This window comes from Erithacus rubecula (genome assembly GCF_903797595.1).
Source record: "Erithacus rubecula genome assembly, chromosome: 9".
NCBI classification, from domain to species: Eukaryota; Metazoa; Chordata; class Aves; order Passeriformes; family Muscicapidae; genus Erithacus; species Erithacus rubecula.
Window position 1 is genome coordinate 32637534 of NC_136660.1, and position 20359 is coordinate 32657892.

At 43.0% G+C, this 20359-nt stretch overlaps 1 protein-coding gene across 2 annotated transcripts in view; it reads left to right on the top strand.

Moving 5' to 3' along the window:
• The window catches only part of DOCK1 (dedicator of cytokinesis 1), a 245380-nt gene that overhangs the window by 24408 nt on the left and 200613 nt on the right, over window positions 1–20359 (top strand). The window contains exons 6-18 of one of the 2 annotated variants that reach the window (XM_079312227.1): window positions 1962–2110; window positions 5129–5264; window positions 6017–6174; window positions 6848–6929; window positions 7551–7686; window positions 8545–8617; window positions 10391–10470; window positions 12584–12709; window positions 13820–13944; window positions 14230–14328; window positions 14972–15044; window positions 16610–16713; window positions 17108–17291. In XM_079312227.1, coding sequence (XP_079168353.1) covers window positions 1962–2110; window positions 5129–5264; window positions 6017–6174; window positions 6848–6929; window positions 7551–7686; window positions 8545–8617; window positions 10391–10470; window positions 12584–12709; window positions 13820–13944; window positions 14230–14328; window positions 14972–15044; window positions 16610–16713; window positions 17108–17291 — 1525 coding nt within the window. Of the gene's footprint in view, window positions 1–1961; window positions 2111–5128; window positions 5265–6016; window positions 6175–6847; window positions 6930–7550; window positions 7687–8544; window positions 8618–10327; window positions 10471–12583; window positions 12710–13819; window positions 13945–14229; window positions 14329–14971; window positions 15045–16609; window positions 16714–17107; window positions 17292–20359 lie in introns of both variants that reach the window. The other variant, XM_079312226.1, reaches the window with a different exon arrangement.

A 20359-nucleotide genomic window follows, 5' to 3' on the forward strand; every position in this document is an offset into this window, starting at 1 on the left:
TCTCAGATGGGAAGATACAAAAACAGAGGTGAAAGTGCACATAAATGAGATGCAGAGTTCAAACATGTATTTAAAAGTGCAGTTGAAATGTAAAGCAAAGGCTGCTGTGGGATTTAAGGTACCTGGCACACACTTGATGCTCTCATTGTGCAAGGTCACTGTTCCAAGATAATGGGAACATGAAATTCCTTTATTTAAAGCAGGGTTGAATGCAGTCTCTGTTTGCCATAAATATGTTGGAAATCTTGTATCATAAAAGTGCAAGCTGTGTAATGAAGACACCGAGTGGTAATGAAGACATTTGTGCTGACTAATGTGGCTTTTAATCACACCCATGAAAATAAAGATTAGGAGTAAGAGTGTAATGGAAATGATGTAGTGTGGCAATATAGAAGATGAAGGATAATATCTTCTATGAAAAGAAACAGATTATGTGTTAAAGAGAGAGCTTGAAGGAGTTGGAATAGCAGGGAGTTTGTGTGATGAGGAGCAGACAGGCAGAAATAAAGGAGGGAGAATTTCCAGAGGGCATTGGGAGCAGCTTTGCCCTTGCTTCCACTGCTGTGGAATCCCAGAATGGTTTGGGAGGAACCTTAAATCCCATTTAGTGCCTCCCCCTGCCATGGCAGGGACACTTCCACTGTCCCAGGCTGGCCTTGGGTGGGAAAAGGGGCTGGGGCTTGGAGCCTGGGACAGTGAATTTGTCCCTGCCTGTGGGACTGGTTTGGCTTTGAGGTCCCTCCCAAACCATTCCATTCTGTGATTCCATGTTAAACAATACTTTAATGCTTTGCTAATAATTTTGAATCTAAGAACAGGCAATCTAGGGAGTCTTGGTTTACTGGAGGCAACTGGTTCAGACTGGGCAGGCTTGAGGGATATTCCATGCTGTCCCTATCCTGCATGTCAAAACCCCTTAAGCTGCCACATTTATGCCTTGATCCAGTTTGTAGTTTGTGTTTGGATCCTGAATGGATGTTCAGTTTTGTTTGCAGAGAGCAGGGGATGTGGAATGTTTCCCATCTCTCAGGTTTGTGATTGCCTGCAGCCTTGAAAATCAGGAACCTCTTCCCCATTTGGATTTGTCTGTATTTAGCTCCCAGCCATATGTGCCTGTTGTGTCTTTCTCTGCTACATTAAAGAGCTTTTAATAATGGGTATTTTCTCTCAGTGAAGGTTCTCCCACTATAATCAAGCCAGCTTTTGGATAATCTGAACAGACTGAAGTCTTTAAGTTTCACAGTTAGATATCCTTTTCCCAGAGTCTTGGAGTCATTATGTTCTTTTCCTGCATCTTCTGCAGTTTTTCTTTGGTTTTTTTCTAAAGTGGAGAATTTTATTGTAATTAAATAATTATTCCTAGCTTGGCTGAGTGTTGCCAAGGAAAGTTTGTATATGCTGCAGGCAGTATTTAATATCCACAGTTCTGGGCTTTTATAAACAGTGGAGATATTTAGTTTCCTATCAAGTTTAGGTCTTTCCTGGTGTTTCACTGTCTTTTAAAAGTTACCTGTGGACTTGCATGGCACTGATGTGCACAATGAGGGATTTTTCAAGTGTTATTGTGGAGGTTTAACCAGGGAGAGAAAGCATTCTGCCAAGTTGCAGAACTCGAGTCTCTTGCTGTTCAAACTCACTATTTTCAGTCCTGCTCTGCTCAGTGCAGAGGGTCACTGAACAAAGCTACCCTGAGAATCAATAGAAGGATATTTCCCCTTGGATGCCTGAAAACAGCATGACCCAGGTTTGAAGATAACATAAACTCAAGTATTTACACTCATTTAGCTCCTTAAAGCTGAGTGCAGCACTGAGAATATTCAGAGTTCTGTGCTGTAGCAAGTTAGGCTCCTGTTCCACAGCTACTGTGGGCTTCCCCTTTGAATTCTGTTTATAATTGCAATTTATCCTGTGTCTCCCAAGCACTCTAACCTGATTTCTCCCCCTTTTTTCCCCCACAACAGCAGGACAACAGGGAAATGTTCCGCAGTGTCCGGCACATGATTTACGACCTGATCGAGTGGAGATCCCAAATCCTCTCTGGGACCCTGCCCCAGGATGAGCTCAAGGAGCTGAAAAAGAAAGTGACTGCCAAAATTGATTATGGCAACAGGTTTGTGAACAGATCAGCCTGTGTAAGGCACATCAGCTGTCAGTGAGGGTTGGAGGGTTCTTTCTTTCCCTGCAGTTGAAGTGTTTGTGTTTTCACATTTCTGTTGCAGCAAGATAAAGATTGAGGCTGAGGCAGCATCTTTAGAGTAGAATATGTAAAGTGGAATCCATCTCTCTCTTGATGGTATCATCAATTTGATGATGGTATGAAGCTGTAATTTTTTTAAGGCCAATTCAAAAGTGCAAGTGTTGCCTGCCTTGAAAATAGAATTTTAAACTCCACTTGCTTCTGCAGCACAAACAGTTGTCACCCTCTGAGCACCACCAGCTGCCTGTGCCCTGGAGTCACTCAGCTGTAATGTGATGTTGAAGGATTTGGCTCAGAAACACCATTTAGCTCATGGTTCCTCTCCTTCCACAGCATCCAGCTGGTAGCACAGGATGAACAGGGAGATTTCATAAAAGAAAGGAGTAATTTAGCACAAGAGAGTGGAAGTTGGGAAGGAAATATTGACCCAAAAAGCAGTACAGGTTGCATGTGTTGGATATTTTAGTGATTCAGATGTGTTCTCTCTCCAGATGGTTGGCTAGGTTTAAAGACAATTTTTGTAAATACAAGTTTGAGATGATAACTTGTCTATAAAATTCTGAATTTGCATTTTGATCAAAAATGAGAAATCAAATCCTGCTCCTCATCATTTGAAGCAGTTTTGAATACAGAGAGACAATGTTGTGCTCCCTTCAGTCCTACCCATATGTGGGATTGTTGTCCTGCACACCTGGGGAGTGAAAAAGTTTGCACCAACCCAGCGTTTAAATGCTTTGTGATGCAAATATCACCCATTTCAGCTATTTGTGTTTAATTCCTTAAGAACTGCCAAATTTGCAATATTTCTGCTTGTGTACTTTATCAGCAAAGGCTGTGATTAAAAAAAAAAAAATAAAAAAAAAATCAGTATCTGCATTCAGTCAGTAATTATCATTTGTAATGTGTGATATGGACAGTGGTACCTCTGCAGACAATTAACCAGATGTTTTTGGGATTATTTGTTTGGCTACTGGATTTTACCATCTGCCCTTGAAGTTGCTAAAAGTTGCTCTGAATAACCTCCAGATGCTCAGCCTTCAAATCCAATGGAACATCCTGTGCTGTGCTTTGTATTTGTAATGTTCTGATGGGCTAATTAAGTGATCAGAATGTTCTCTGGGGAGTGCAGGAGGGAGGTGAATGTGAACTTCTGAGTCAATCCTCACCCCTGAAAGATAACATATGTTCGTAATAAAACCCTACATTCACTTGTGCCTAAAAAGAGAGTGAAAGGGGATTTTAGGATCCAGACAGAATGAATTAATTATCTGCTTTATAATGGGTGATCTTGGAGATACCAACCCAAATAATTCTAAATTTGTGTCCTAATTCTAATTTCTGTCCTAATTGTATCCTAATTTTTCCTGACTTGTGAAACACTGATTTGTAAATAAGTTTTTTTCCTTCTATAAGTACAGACAGAAGTTTTGCAGCATATTGTCAGAATAACTGAGGAAGCAAAAATGGCCTTAAGAATCTGTATTTTTAATATCTTTCTGAAAGTGGGTCAGGTAATTCTGTTATGAAAACACTTTTTTTTTTGTTCAGTTGCAAATGTCTGTAACTGGGACACTTAGAAAAAAAAAAAATTCAGATTTTTTTTTTTCCCAAGCATCATTTGCAAGTTAAAGGCTAAAACAAAGGAATGGAATCCAAGGAGGGTTTGCTAGGACTCCTCTGACAGCCTGTGCAAACATTGGTGTGTTCTAGTCTGGGTTCTGAGATTTCCCCTGGATTTCTGAGCTTTCCCCTGCCCAGGCAGTTCCTGCCAGGGAGGGCTCTGACAGTTCCAGTGCTCTGTGGGTGTTTTTCCTGCTGTGGCTGCTGTCCAGGGAACAGTAGTAGGGAGGAGAAAAACAACTTTGGCTGTTTTTCTGTTTGGTTTCAGGGATGAAATAATTTTCTCACCAGAAGATTAATCTGGGAGTGAGATGTTCTGGGGATGCTGGAGAGTTTTGTAGCTGGGTCCTGCTCCAGAGCAGAGCTTAGACATCACTCAAGGCAGCAGATTTTAATCTCCTCTGCAATTAATGCAGTGCAGTTAATTGGAGGGGTTTGGGTTTTGACCCCCTCAAGAGTTTTACACTTCCAGGTGTGGGAGGGTGAGGAGGAATCCTCCAAGTCCATGGAAATACCTTTGTGTGCCACAGCTTCCTTCCACATCCTTGCAGGTTGTGCCCAGAGGGAATTTACTTTCAGATAAATCATGAACCCCTGTGTGACTTATCAGACACAGCAAATTTGATTTAAGCTCATTGATCAAACATATTTCAACTCCATATTTAGAGCAGCTCCACCAGGAGAGCTGACCATGGAGTTAAAGGAAATAGGGACACATTTATTGGGATGGAGGTGACAAGGGCAGTCCTAGGGAAGGGACCTGATTTTTTTTAACCCTTGGTACTGCTGCCAGCAATGTGGAAATTGTGGAAGAATGAGAGAGGTTTTCCCTGAGCCTGGATTTGGTTATGACAGAAAGCTTCCTCTGTGCAGAAGGTAATTATGGATGTTCACACCCTGCTGACAGAGATCTGGCTTCTGCCTTAGAAAAAGGAAACAACTTCTGCCTCATCTTGTGGGGTGTGGGTAAAACATGAGTTTGCAGTTGGAGAGGGTGGAGTGGGAGACATGAGCTGTGGGTGGTGGGACTTGCTTGTTCAAACTGTTGGATAAATCAGAGGAGGAGACCAAGTCTCTGGCAAATTTATTTGTTTAAGAAATTACTTCCCCAGCTGTTGTGCTGTTTCATTTCCATCAGTTCTCTCTGTGCTGTGGGAATAAGTGACTGGCATCTCCAGGGTTGGTGACATGTTAAATTGCATTATCATGTCTCAATTTCTTTTCCATCACATGTCAGGTGTGCAAGTTGAACACTTGGCAGGTGTTTTTTGAGCACTGTTAATCCACAAACATAATTTCTGTCTTGTTTAGAATTCTGGATTTAGATTTGGTGGTTAGAGATGAAGATGGCAACATTTTGGACCCAGAGCAGACCAGCACCATCAGCCTTTTCAGAGCACATGAAATTGCTTCCAAGCAGGTGGAAGAGAGGCTACAAGAGGAAAAAGTAAGAGACACTGTGGCTTTTCCCTGTGAAACAAAAAACTGTAAACTAATTGGATGACTTTTATATTTAGCACTGCTAATGAGGGATTTGATGTTTATGAAGAATTACCAGGCTTAAATGTTTTGTTAGAATTTTTATGAGTGTTTTATTTTTTCACCCTTGGAAAGGTTTAGTAGAATTTATGGTTCAGACCTGTGTGAATAAATCAGCTGCATTTGTGGTTAGTATCAGATGTGCATGTGAGAGGTTTGTAAGGGGGGTTGTCATCAGAGTTGCTGTGTGAGAATTATCAAGAATAAAATCCTCATTCTTAGATGGTTTCTTTATGCCAATCCTAAAAACTTGCTGGAATAAAAGGGGCAAATTTAAAGCACTTCTCAGTCTTGAATTGTCAGCACCTTTGCAGCTCAAAATCCTAAATTTAAAAAGGAAAAACTTCTGGTTTTTTGTGTTGTGTACCTGGATTTTTTTCAGGTATATTTTAGGCTCTGTTTTTTTACTTAATAAGAGTAGACATTTTCTCTTTTCTTTTTTTTTTTTTTTTTTTTTTTTTAACTTTTTCCTTATGGTGTGGCATTTCAAGGCAGATCTAGAAAATGCTGCCTGTCATAAAACTTAACAGAAAAGAGATCACAGGAGCAGGCACTTGATGGAAACCTTGTCCTCTTCTTTTTGGAAGGTTTTAAGAAAGTTTTATAGCAGTTGGATGTCTGTTAGGCTAAGTTAAACTTTATTTTGTTCTTGAATTGCAGTCTCAGAAGCAGAATATTGATATCAACAGACAAGCCAAGTTTGCTGCCACTCCTTCATTTGCTTTATTTGTAAATTTAAAGAACGTTGTGTGTAAAATAGGAGAAGATGCTGAAGTGCTGATGTCTCTGTATGACCCACTGGAATCCAAATTCATCAGGTCAGTGCCATTTTTATCTGTGCTTGCTCAGGGGTGGTAGTGAGGCAGTTTTGGGGCTTAGCAAGGTCACTTTGCTGTGCAAGGCAGGTCCCTTGGGGCACATTTCAGGGTTGTGCTGTGCTTGTGGTTCCCCAGGAGCAGATGGAAATTCAGAGGTGAGCACACCTGCAAGGGCTGTGACCCTGCTGAGCTGCAGAATTCCCACACTTGCTTGCTGAGAAGCTGCTTTCTTTATAAAAATTGTGTGCACTAAGGGAAATGCCAGCTCTCTGCTTAATATTTGTTTCCTTAGGATAAGGACATTGGGTTGGAGAGTCTCCTGTAAAATCTGAAGTTGATTTTACCTGCTGGTGTTCAAGAGTGTTTAGTGATAGGAATGGCTTTAAGCTGAAAGAGGGTAGATTTACATGGGATATTAGGAAGAAATCCTTTCCTGGGAGGGTGGTGAGGCACTGGTATGGGTTTCCCAGAGAGGTTGTGGATTCCCAGTCCCTGGCAGTGCCCAAGGCCAGGCTGGAGGGGCTTGGAGCAGCCTGGGACAGTGCAAGGTGTCCCTGCCTTGGCAGCAAGGGGTGGAATGGGATGATCTTTATGATCCCTTCCAGCCCAAAGCATTCTCTGGTTCTGTTTCTCTAGAATTTAAACAAAATCTTCCAAATGTTGTTGTTTTCAGTGAGAACTACCTGGTGAGGTGGTCGAGCTGTGGCCTCCCCAAGGACATTGACAGACTGCACAACCTGCGAGCTGTGTTCACTGTGAGTGTGCCCTGCCCAGGGCACAGCAGGGACACTGGGCTGGGGGGCACCAGCCTGGGCCACTCTGCAGGGGAGCACAGCTGGAGGGGGGCTCCAGGACAAGGGGGAATGGCTCCCACTGCCAGAGGGCAGGGATGGATGGGATTTGGGAAGGAACTGTTGCCTGGGAGGGTGGGGAGGAGCTGGGATGGAATTCCCAGATTTGCTGTGGCTGCCCCTGGATCCCTGGCAGTGCCCAAGGCCAGGCTGGAGCTGCCTGGGACAGTGGAAGGTGTCCCTGCTCATTGCTGGGGCTGGAACAAGATGATTTTTAAGGTCCCTTCCAACCCAAACCATTCCATGATTTTGTGCTGCTGAAGACTCATCTCAGACAGTGACTGCTAAATATTTTCAACACCTGGGAAAAACCAAAGTGGATTTTTGAACTTTTAGCTTACTAGAAATAGTTTGTCCTTCTGAACTAATTTATACAGAACTCCAGTAAGATGTTGAAATACTGTTACAAAAGCTGCTCTACTCCGAGAGCACTTTTTTGTCAGTAGGCAAATTCTGAGCAGCCAACCAAAATGCAACTTGAAATTCAGCTATTAGAAAGCAACCTGATGTTACTACTGTTGCCAGGACCTGGGCAGCAAGGACCTGAAGAGAGAGAAGATCAGCTTTGTGTGTCAGATCGTGCGTGTGGGCAGGATGGAGCTGCGGGATAACAACACCAGGAAACTGACATCGGGGCTGCGCAGACCCTTTGGGGTGGCAGGTACCTCAGGGTGCATCCCCCCTCCTCCTGCTCTCCCTCTGTGAGCCCAGGGTGTACCCTGCCCTCCTTGGGGGTCTCAAACACCCCTGAGTGACACCCTGGTGTCTCAGGTGCTGAATTCAAACCCTTGGGGGAAATCGTCAACACAGCGGGAATGGAAACAAGCCACCAAAATGAGTATAAATTAGATTGTTAGAATGTAGATAAATAGGGTTTTTGGGATGTTTATGATAAGGGACATGTGGCTAAGATAGCGAATTTGGGGGTGGACACCTTTTCCTCCTTCTTCTCCATGTCATCCATGTTGGCACTTTTAGATAGGATGGGGTCAGGGCTGGACCATTTAACAAGATTGTATTGTATTGGGAAAATTCTGTAAACATGTAGCACATAGTTCAGACTGTATAAAATAATCCCTGCCTTCACCAGGCAGGTTGCACCCTGGATGCCCAGCTGAGCAGACCACTGCTGGCCAAGTAAAAACGTCCCTGAGATAAGAAACAATAAACAATCCTTGAAACCTCAGAAATCAGTCTCCAGCAATTAGGATTTGAACCACTTCATGTCCCTCTGAGGTGATCTCAGGTCAAAGGAGGAACCTCAGACTGGGACACTGTCCTTGCATGGAAATGGGCTGCTGGAGCTGCTGGGGGCTGTATAAACTCAGAGTTGTGGCTGTATCCTGTACCTGGCAGGGTCTGGGACATGCCAAAGCTGGTTTGCACCCTGTTATTCCATAGACAATTCTGAAATTCCTCAGCTGATAATTCCATCCCTCTTCTGAGTCACTGTTGCTTCAATTCCCTGGGGGGTTCCCTCTTGCTGAGTTCATTCAGTGCCCTTGGTTTGTCTTTGCAGTGATGGATGTTACTGACATCATTAATGGCAAGGTTGATGATGAGGACAAGCAGCACTTCATCCCATTCCAGCCGTAAGTAGGAAACAGCTGCAAGAACAAGCAGGAGTGGAAAAAAAAAAATTAAAAAAAAAATACCCTATTATTTTAAATTAATTTATTTTCATGAGATTTTTTCCTGTGTAGGATTGCTAATATATCTTCCCTGATAATTGACCATTAGCTGCAACAGTGATGTCCTGTCTTGGTTTGAAATGCAATCCAACACATGTCCCCAGAAACATTAGGGTTTTTTTTTGAGTTTAAAGCATGCATTCCCAGTTTTGCAGCCTTGTTTTCTTTGTTTCAAGATGCCAGGGGGAGAATGTGTAAGGGGTGAAATGTTTAAAATTTGTTCATTGCTGGGTTAGCTCTGCCTGAGATGACTGGAGATCATGTTCCATCCATAGAGTCTAAATTTTGACTTTTGTGGAGTGAGGAAAGGTAGAAGGGATAAGGCGAATTTTCATGAAATATGGATGCTTAATTTTCCCATTATGGGAAATGCTGGACTGTCATCTGTTCAAAAGGCAAAACATAGTTATGGGAGCTGAATTCCTTGATTAATACACTAATGAATATTCAGATGGGCTTTTAATGATATTTTTAAAAAAAATCTTGACATAATAAAATCTTAAATTAACTTTGTTTTACAAAATAGGGATAATTCAGTAAGCCCTTATGATTGGAAGGTGTAGGGCTGGTGAGAGGACTGCAGTGTGCAGGTCCTGCAGGGATAGGGGCTGTTAATGACAAAAGTACAATTCCATTTTTCAAGGAAAACAGAATCTGGGGAGGAGAAGGATATGTTTATTGTGTGGTAAACAACAGCAAAGTTGTTTTCCAGCCAGTGTGGAAGTATGCAATGAAAATGAACCTTTCAGAGGGGGTGCTAATGGAACATCCAGTTTTCTGCTCCATTAGCACTGGTTCATTTTTCCTGTTACATATACACAGAGCTTTAAAAAAATGCACAATGTGATTTTGCTTTTTCCCCTGTAATAAATGAAAACATTATCTTGAAAAAGTCTGTCCCAAAGGATATGAATAAGGTGGTGATAAACACAGGGTGAACACTGGTGTTATTTCCAATGTAGACTTGGGCTGTGTATATGAGGCACATTTTTCTCCTCATCCCATGCTTTGTTTCTGTTGTACCACATGCAATTCTGTTTTCATATCTTTGTTTGTATTCATTCACTGGCCACCAGCACAATGGTTGTCAAAAGCACTTGGCAAGATTTACTTCAGTGCCACCTAATGCTGCTGTTTATTTATTGTCCCCATCTTCTCATTTGGGTTGTCTGCTCTTCTCCTCCTTTTCCCTGTGAGATTGATGGGAGCTTTTCCTTCAGGCACTCCACCTGTGGAATGACAGAGGTGACCCTGGAGGTGTTGCAGGGCCAATCTGCTATAAATAAATCTCTATATAAATCTATATTTCAATATTTATATAAAAACTGGCTGTGGGGGCTCTCAGGTGGGAGAGCTCCCCTGCTCCCTGAGGATTGTCCCTGTGGGAGCAGAGCCCTCCCAGCCCTGCTGGACTCTCTGTGGTAGATCAGCGTTCTTCTGATTAATGATCTCCCTCTGTCTTTCTTGTTACCTTTCCTGTCCTTTGTCCTGCGTTGACTAATGAATGCTCTTTGTCACGACTGTGATACAATCTCTTGTGTCCCTTGTCACTGTGATTCTGGTTTTCTGTGCCCCTTCTCTCCTGGTGTTGGTCGTCTGTGCATCCTCCAGGCTAGCGTTGGATGACGCCATTCGACACAAGCAGCTGAACATATCATCCCGTTTTTCACCCAGGGTGGCAGGGGAGAATGATTTCCTGCAGACTGTTATAAACAAAGTGATTGCTGCTAAAGAAGTCAACCACAAGGGTCAGGGTAGGTACTGCTCTTTCTGTGTGGTTTGCTCTGTGTGATGCTGGTTTTGATTTTTTGGAATCAGAAAATTGTTTGTGCCGTTTGTTCTTCCCTTCCCCACCCCTCAGGCTCAGCCTGATCTTCCCCATCATCTCCCCAGTGCTTGTTGCAGTGTTGTTCAGCTCTTGGATGTCTTTATGGTTGTGCTGGAGGAGGTCCAGGGCATGGACAAAGCTGGTCAAGGGTCTGAACATATCTCTGAGTAGAGACTGAGGGAGCTGGACCTGGTTCCTCTCATTATCCCATATAAACATTATCCTGTATAAACACATCCAGAGGGTGTCAGAGGATGAGGCCAGGCTGTTATCAGTGCTTCTCCATGGCAGGGTGAGGAGCAGTGGCCATAAATTAAACACAATAAGTTCCACCTCCACATGAGGAAGAACTTCTGTCCATGAGGGGTGGCAGAGCTCTGGAGCAGCTGCCTGGGGAGGATGAGGAGTTTCCCTTTCTGCAGATATTCCCAGCCCACCTGCACACCTTCCTGTGTCACCTGCCCCCCTGGCAGGGCTGGGTGATCTCCAGAGGTCCCTTCCAGCCTCCCTGTCCATGACTGGTTCTCTGTGAGGTGATGGCTCAAGGACTCACCTCTTGTGCCCTTGAGATGTGGATTTTTGCCTCTCCATGCTGAAAGAAGGGATATTCCCTTCCTTCTCTTGATTCCCCTTATTTTTCCACTCTGCAGCTGAATTTGCAGCATTTTTCTCCTTCCCCAGGAGACCTGAGCTCACAGGAGGTGAGGAGGGAATTCTGTGAAACCTTCCTTGGTACCTCTCTAGGGCACTGCTCTGGGATGATTTAATTTTGTTTGATCTCATGATCATGATGTGACTGTGCCCAGTTATTCCTTTACTAGCTTCAATATTTTCTTGGAATTCTGGATTAATATGGGGTTATGCTGATTAATATAGTTTCCACCAGGCACTCTGTGAATATCTATGTCATCCCATATCTGAAAATATACACACTTTTCCCTGATTTCTACACTAATTAACAGCAAACATAAACCTTATTTTTAGATTATCCTTTAGCTAATGAGGAGAAATTTTATCTCCTTCCCCTCCTTATTTTCTCCTGTGCCCAATGTGTATCTGATAGGAGGAAACATTTCAGTGCCTTTGATTCATTCCAGATTCTTCCCCTCAAAAAAAAAAAGACAGTGCCCAAGCAAACAGCAAAAGGATAAAGAGTTGTTCCTTAGCCAGGCAGTGCAGGTACAGTTGCAGCTCAGTGAAATAGCAGCTGTCAGAACCATCCCTGGCAGCAGATCAGCTCAGAAACTCTTACAGAAATATCATGGGAAAGAGAAGCTGCCAAGTGTACACAGAATGAATGTACAGTTAATTCTCTAACAGGGTAACCCACAATTTATTTCATGGATGAATATTTTTGGGGTGTTTTTTCATGGCTTTTAATTTTAGGATTTTCTTCTGCAAATTGCTGCTGTGATTATTTTGTGCTTAAAATTGATTGCCAGCCACTTCACTGAGTGGAAGTCTTCTTTGGGTTGGGTTTCTTTTTTATTTTTATGGCTTTTTCTTTCACTTTTGGCATTTTTTTTTCCCTGTAACAAATGTGCCTGATGTTAGTTGGCAAGCAGCAGCTTTTTAGTGGCTTTTGCTGCTGAGCAGAAAAATATCAGCTGTGTGAAGCTGATGCCTAAATTTGTGTTTCAGAGCAGTGAAAACAGCTTATAGGGTGGTGATCAATCAGTTTGGGGTATGGATCTGCTGCTGTTGCTTGCATGGAATCCTTGGGTTTTTCCATTCAAATCATCCTTGCTCCTTTCCTTTTTTCCCCATGGAAGATAAACATCTCATTACAAAGAACATGGAACATAAACAGAAATAATTCTGTGTGCTGCACTCATATTTTTGTGTGAAGTGATGAGATCTTTGGAGTGTTTTAAAATATTTTGTATTTTTGTTTGTTTTTTAGTAAAGGAAGATCAGCTATCTTAACATACCTAAATTATTTTAACCTTCTTACATTTTTCAATTTGTAAAAAGAAATCTGTACCATCTAAGAATAAATCCAAGCAGTTTCATAACTGTGGGGTTTTTTTACACAACAGGTTTGTGGGTGACTTTGAAACTTCTCCCAGGAGATATCCATCAGATTAGGAAAGAGTTTCCACACTTAGTGGACAGGTCAACAGCAGTGGCTCGGAAAATGGGCTTTCCTGAGATTATCATGCCTGGTAAGGCACTTAATTATTGCTGCTTTATTATATTTTAACCTGCTTTAAATGTCTGTATGTATGCAATAGTTTGGAGAAAAAAAAAATTACAGGTGAATTTTAGCTATATATGGTATGCATTAAAAAGAAAAGGATCATCAAAAGATCTTGTCTCATTGAAAAGAAATGTAAAATGTTTTGGTGATACCTGCATCAATAAGTAAAACTCCCACCCCTTCAAGAAGACAGGAAATCCAAGTGAGAGTGGAAATTCTCCTTTTTTTCCCCAGTTAAGAAGAGTGTACACACTTTGTTATCCCAAAGCAAGGGCAAATGTCAAACTTCTCTCCTGTGCTGAATCCAAAGCAGGTTTTTGAGGCCCAGGCTTGATTTAGAGATAGCAGCTCTCTTAGGGTTTGGACCAGATTTGAATAATGCATTTGAAAGAGAACCACATCATCTTTTTTTTTAAATTTGTGTATTCTGTGCATGTTCAGTTCAGATGTTTACAAAGAAAAAAAACAACCCGAAAACCATAAAAACCAACCCAAAAACCTGGTGCCTCTCAGAATAAAAACTGCCACGAGCAAGAGCAGAACCTGCAGTGTCCTTTGCAGATTGATGGGCTCTGGAGAATCCATGAGATGTTTCCAGAGCCCATCCCAGCTCCAGATGTTCTTGTGGCTGCTGACAGATGTGTCAGATGTTTTACAGCCTGTTCTACAAGTGTGAGTGCCTCAGCACCTTGTTTGCATCCTGTGTTGGCTCAGAAAATGACTGGAAATCCCTCATTTCCCCAGCCCATTTTCAAGATTTCAGTTGAATTGGGGTGGAGCTGAGGAGCATTTTAAGTCATAAATCTAAATACAACCCCCAAGCCAGCCAAAATATCCAACCTCTTCCTGCTGGAACAAATTAGGGACTTTTTGTAGGCTGTTTAAAATATTCTAAATTGCAAAATATGTTTGTGTGGGATAAATGGTTGTGTTGAAACTTTTCAAGTGAATAGTGAAAGAAATTGTGCAAAAATAAGTAAATGGAAGTGTGGTGCTTGAAGTTTGAGTGTGTCCTTGGTTTCCCAGATCTGTTTCCTGTGGGAATTGTGGGTGACTTTGTGCTTTTCCCTTGCAGGAGATGTTCGTAATGACATCTATGTCACCTTGGTGCAGGGAGACTTTGACAAAGGCAGTAAAACCACAGCCAAGAATGTGGAAGTCACAGTGTCTGTTTATGATGAAGATGGCAAGAGATTAGAGGTATTAAAGTATTTCATGTCTGGGGGGCTTTTTGATTTTGATACATATCATGTTAAGCCTTTTCAACAGCTGTATTTGTCAGCTTAAGCTCCCAGTTTTTATTTTCAGCCAAACTTTTGTCATCATTAAATGCATCTTGCCTTATCAATGCATGCATTTTGATACCAGTTTTCATGAGGAGCATTCTGTTATTCTGACCTGCTTCACTGATTTATTTTTTGTTTATTTGACTGAAAAAGTGATGTTGAAGTGACACAAAGCTTCCTATTCTGTTTATTTTTGCAGAGTGTTATTTTTCCTGGTGCTGGTGATGAAGCCATCTCAGAGTACAAGTCAGTGATCTATTACCAAGTAAAGCAGCCTCGATGGTTTGAGACTGTAAAGGTATTTAAACTGTTAAAATAACTTCTCTGGGTGTTAATGTGCCATTAATGCAGCTTTCAGTGGGAAACAAAACTGGAGAAATTCAGTGCCTGTGTTCAGCAGGGCAAGGAATAGCTCAGCTAAGAAAGGCTTTGATTTAGTGCATATTGAATTTTATTTCAGCCATTGCTCAGGGTGACTGCTGTGGGGAAGCTCCAGCATTTCTCCAGGAATGGCTGGCTCTATTTCCATGAAGCTGAGCTAGAGCAGAGCAGGATATCAAGGCTAGAACACATTTGCCATAGTGTTGGTCTCATCACTGTTTGGGGAACTGGTTGTGCTTTAAGCCTGCTCGTTTTGCTGGGGTAATAACCTTTCCACTGCCAAGTTTGGAGACTGCAGAGGAGCTTGGTGGTGGCATTCTGGAATCCATTCAGTCAGTCTCTGAGCAGGGGCTGTGTGCTCACAAGGCCCTTGGGGCTGTTCCCCAAACCAGAATTTCCCTCCAAAGGTGCCTTGATGTGTCTGTGGACAGGAAGGGATGGATGTGCTGCTGGGACTGTCACTCACTGATCACTTAGAAGTGCTGGAGGATGTCTGGGTGGGGTTAAGAGAGGTTGAAGGTGCTGCCCTGACCATTTCCTTGCCTCTCCCCTCGTTGCAGGTTGCAATCCCCATCGAGGACGTGAACCGCAGCCACCTGAGGTTCACCTTCCGCCACAGATCCTCCCAGGACTGTGAGTGCCTCACCTGCCCTGGGCAGCTCCTGGCCAGGAGGGACACTCCCCATCCAGAGCTGATCACTGCCATTGCTTTTATCCCCTGGGCAGCTCCTGGGGCGGGGGGACACTCCCCATCCAGAGCTGATCACTGCCATTGCTTTTATCCCCTGGGGAACTCCTGGCCAGGGGGGACACTCCCCATCCAGAGCTGATCATTGCCATTGCTTTTATCCCCTGGGGAGCTCCTGGGGCAGGGGGGACACTCCCCATCCAGAACTGATCATTGCCATTGCTTTTATCTCCTGGGCAGCTCCTGGCCAGGGGGGACACTCCCCATCCAGAGCTGATCACTGCCATTGCTTTTATCCCCTCGGGAATTCCTGGGCAGGGGTGGCATCCCCACATTCCCCATCCACAGTTGATCCTGGTTTTAGTGCAGGATTAAATTTGTGGCATTTGGCTTTTTCATATCTCAGCTCCTTTTTCCTTTTATATCTCCCTCACTCTTACCTATCCTGATAGTTTTTCTTTCCCTGCCCATTTTTTCCTCCAAAGGGGATAAATGGAATTTTTTACTAGGTTACTAATGGAATAAAGCTGTCCATTAGTAACTCAGAGGGTGGTTGTATTCTGTATCTCAGAGGTAGGGAGTAGAAAAGATCTTCAACAAATGGGAATGTGAAAGTTTACAGTTGGCTTTGCATCAATAATTGAAGACTTTGGGATTCAGAAAATTAATAAAATAATCTAGAGAATGATGGTTTTAGAGGAAAACACTGTTCCAGAGTCAGTGTTATCAGAATTAGTTGTGTGTTACATAATATTAGTCAGAAATGTTCTTCCAATGACTCAAATGTTTAGGTTGGCCACAGCCTACATGTTTAAAAGAGGTCATTCTTAAATATTGCAAAGAGCCCTTTCAGGGCTTTCTCCCAGGTTCCTTGGGCTGTCTCAAGGTGATGACACTTTCCTTCTGACTTTACTTCTCAGCTTCCTTTGTCATCTCTCCTTCATCTGTTGCTTTGCTTTTTTTAAACTTTTGCCAACAGTTTGGAGCAAGAATAAACTGAGTGCATTTTCTAGTTCCTGTTGGCTGCAGAATGGGTCAGCTTTCAAAAAACTGAGGCACTTCATCTGCAATTATGGATCCAGTTTGTGTTTTGCTTCTAATGTTCCCCCTCCAAATGTGTGTCCTCAGGGCTCTGTGCTCTGATGAGCTCCTCAGAGTGCTGGTGTTTCATCTTTATTCCAGCTCCCAAACACTGCCATTTTTCTAAAATCCTGGCCTTTCTCAATGCATCACATTTCTGTTTTGTTTTTAAAATTTGCCTTTATAAAGCTTTCCAAAAAGACCAGACAGAATATGGAAATATAAAGCATCTGGTTACTGTTGATGTGTTCATTCATTATTTTTTTTTGGTTCTGTCCTACTTTTAGAAGACTTCCTCAGTTCCTTGTACACTTAATTTACATGAGAATCTTTGCTGTGGTCACTCAGTGACAGGTTGTTCTTTTTCATGAGATTTAGATGCTCTGACTGTTAAAATAATTGTGGTGATTTGTCTTTTTTGTGGTAACAGCCAAAGATAAATCTGAGAAAATCTTTGCTCTGGCATTTGTGAAGCTCATGAGATATGATGGGACAACTCTGAGAGATGGAGAGCACGACCTCATTGTTTACAAGGTACAATCCTGACTTCCCAGCAGGGAAACTCCCCTGGCTGACTCTGGGGAATTCTCTTCCAGAATGGCACTGGAAAATTGTATTTTGAGGTTATCTGTTAAATCAAGCTAAGCAGCAAGTTGTGAGCTGTTGGTTTACATGAGAGATTGGGTGTTAAACCTTTAATATGTTTTAATTTCAAAGATACTTGTTGAGGTTTTTTTGTTGGGAAAAGTGAATTCTGTAGCCTTTTTAAATAATCCCATTTTGGCTCTAATATAGACAGATTAATGCTAAATTAATGTGTTCAAGATGCATTTGATAGTTCCAAACCTAAGAAAATCTAGTGTAAATGTTAAAATTTTCTTATTCTCACTGGATATTTTCTCCTGCTGTGTTTCAAACATCCCTGTAGGCAGAAGCCAAGAAGCTGGAGGATGCCTCGACCTATCTCAGTCTGCCATCCACCAAAATTGAGCTGGAGGAGAAAGGACACTCAGCAACAGGCAAGAGCATGCAGAACCTGGGGAGCTGCACCATCAGCAAAGACTCTTTCCAGATTTCCACTCTGGTCTGTTCAACAAAGCTTACCCAGAATGGTGAGTTCCCAGAGCAGGGCTGGGTCTGTGTCTGCCTTCTCCATCCCATTCCCTGGGACTGCCTGTGTGCCCCCCCATCCTGCTCTCTGTTTTGCTCCACATGTCTCTGAAAAGACAGAATAATCCCAAATTAAGTGGAACCAGGAATATTGCTTCCCATCTAGTTGAGACTCTTCCCCTGAAGTGCACTGAAACAGGCTCTGTGGCATTTTGCTTTTCCTTGAAAAATAGCACTGAGGCAGGGAAGAGTTTGCTTTCAGGAGCAGGTAATAGCAGGGCTCTGCTCCCCAGCAGGCTGGTTTGTTATTCCAGGGTGCAATATCCCTATCTCAGGGCTGAGGACAGCTCTGATGGTTTCTCTGGTGTGCACAAGGGATGTTGGGGGAGGATGTGTTGCCTGGAGGTCACTCGTGTTCCCACACCCTGCCAGGAGTGAGCTTGGCTTTGTTTGTCCCTTCTAAACCTTGTATTCCATGCATTTTCCTGTGTGTCAGCTGGCTGAGTGCCTCCCAAGGCTGTGGCAGGCTGGTGGCAGCCACCAAAGCAAACATTTCCCATTTTCAGGCTGTGCCCTGTGTGTCATTTGTGCTTGGTTGCCATGGAGCCATGCCTTGTTCTTTCCAGCAGAATGGGGAGTGTGGGAGGGTCATTCCAGAGGGGCTGAGTCACTCCAGGAGCTGCTGTGACTCAGGGGAGCTGGGTGGGTGGCATCAGGGTGGCACTGCCACATTCAGGATCCCCTCTGCAGGGGATGTCCCTGCTTGGGTACCACTCCAGGGCCAGCCCACAGTCACTGCAGTGGTTCCCAGTGGCATCTCCCAGCCCATCCCAAATGTTTTCACATGCAGAGCACATCCCATCCACTGCAGTCTGGCAGCCTTGGAGCCTGGCAGGGTGCTCAGCAAAAAATCTGGGATGTGGTTCTAGGATTTCCCTGCAAAGATGGGATTGCAGCATGCTGGGGCTTGGGGAGCAGGATCCAACATCTGGAATTAAAGTGCTTTTTTTTTGTTGGAAAGTCTGTGTTGTTCTTCCCTTCAGCCTTCCCTAGTGCTTGTTAGTAGTTAAAAGTATTTTCCAGTGATCAATATATTGATGTGGCTTTCACAGAACTGCTATTAAAATTAAGCCTGAGCATTGTTTGGTGCTTAATTTACATATTGTTTGCTTTGAAGGCCTGATCTTTATTTAATGCTGCTGTTAATTATGTTGTCTGGGAAACTTTTCCTCAGAGTTGCCAAAGTCTTTTCTCTCTCTTCAAAGTACTGTGACATTATTAAGCAAGATCACTATGTCTCGTTGAGCTGAAAAGAAGCAAAACAAAGAAATTGTCATTCAGTTCCTCCCTCAAGTTTCAGTTTCCATCTGAAAATTGGTAGTGCCTTTCAGATGGTGATTTCTGAAGTTGATTTTTAAGTTTTGTAAGATGTTTGGTTAATAGCCTACCTTTAACTTCCTTAAAAACAAGTAAATAAAAATCCATTATTATCCTCATTTACAAAACTCTTGAGCCAAAGCAGACTTTTCTCCTTTTGGTTACCTATAATAGTTATTTACCCTCCATAACTATCTTAGAACTGGCTTTAAGGCTTATTTTTAGTATTTCTGAAAGTATGTGAATAAGTCACCTAGCTCTTTCTGTTTGGTGTTTGATGGTGCAGAGACTTCTTTGTGTCTGAGCTCTTTGAACACTCCCTTGACTTCAGTTCTCTGTGAACTGTGAGTTTTTAATGTTGCTTTTCTATCAGTAATCAATGTCCTGAGCACAGAAAAGTCTTCAAAATAACCTTGCCCACTGCTGAGAACTGAGAGTGATGGTGTGAAGTATCTTAGTTAACACTTGACCAGTTTTCAGTGATTTAAGGATTTATTAAAGCAGGACATTCCCTGGCCTTGCCCTGGATATTGCAGTTCATTTTGAAGAAGAGTGGTCACCTAAGACAAAGAGGAGAAAAAACCCTGAGTGTCTGAGGAACCCTCCTGGTGCCTCTTCCCAGACTTCAGGATGTCTTTTTATGATCAGGGTGGTGGGAACAGAACTGGAATTTCACTCATGGGAACATGTTGAGTTCTCAGCAGGCAGAGAGCTGCCTGTGCTGTCCCTGTGTTGTTTTGGAAGCCTCCAGGGCACCTCTAAGGCTTATTCCAAGGATTCCTGTTTCCTGAAGGACTCAAATCTCTGGGTAAAAGTGGCTGTTCCTTCACTGGAATCAGGACTTGGAGGAACCAGGATTGTGGAGAACACTTGGGAAGATTTTGACTTAGCACAGTTGATAAATAAAAAAAAACTCAACACACACATATGACAAACTAGTGGCATAAAAAGTGAAGATGTAAGCACAGAATTAAAAATCACACAGACTGGAAAATCTAATGTTAAAGTCAAGAAGACAGAGAATTTCAAAGAGCAGGTGGGAATTTAGAGGGGAAATATTATCTGCATTCAGTGGCTGGGCTTGGAGAAAAGTTTGGGTGTTTCTATGGGGAAGCTTTGGCATAATCAGGGTAAGGAAAGCAGGTAGGCAGGAACTTGGGGTGCTTCCTTCCACTTGTTAGATACCCTGTGAAAGAATCTTCATATGCATTCCATAAAATAATAAATCACATTAATAAAGCCAAGTTCTGTTGGGGACTTTGCAGTTTAAACCTTTTGCAGTGGGAAATCACAGAATCCCAGAGTGGTTTGGGTTGGAAATGACCTTAATGATCATCCAGTGCCACCCCCCTGATGTGACAGGGACACCTCCCACTGTCCCAGGTGCTCCAAGCCCCATCCAGCCTGGCCTTGGGCACTGCCAGGGATCCAGGGGCAGCCTCATCTTCTCTGGGCAACCTCATTCTGTCTTCCTCCTGATGTTTTCTAACCTCAAATTTCACTTGACCTAGGCTGGCTCCAGCATTCCTGTCTCCTGTAGGTTAAAATACTGTTTTCCATCCTTTTTCTGCATTATTTTGCACACAGCCCTGTGAAGGGAGTGGGATTTACTGCCTGACTGGTGCTTTGCTGGGGTTAATTAATGCTTGCTTTACCAGGGAGTGCCCATTTTCTGTACCCTGTAAGTTGTTTT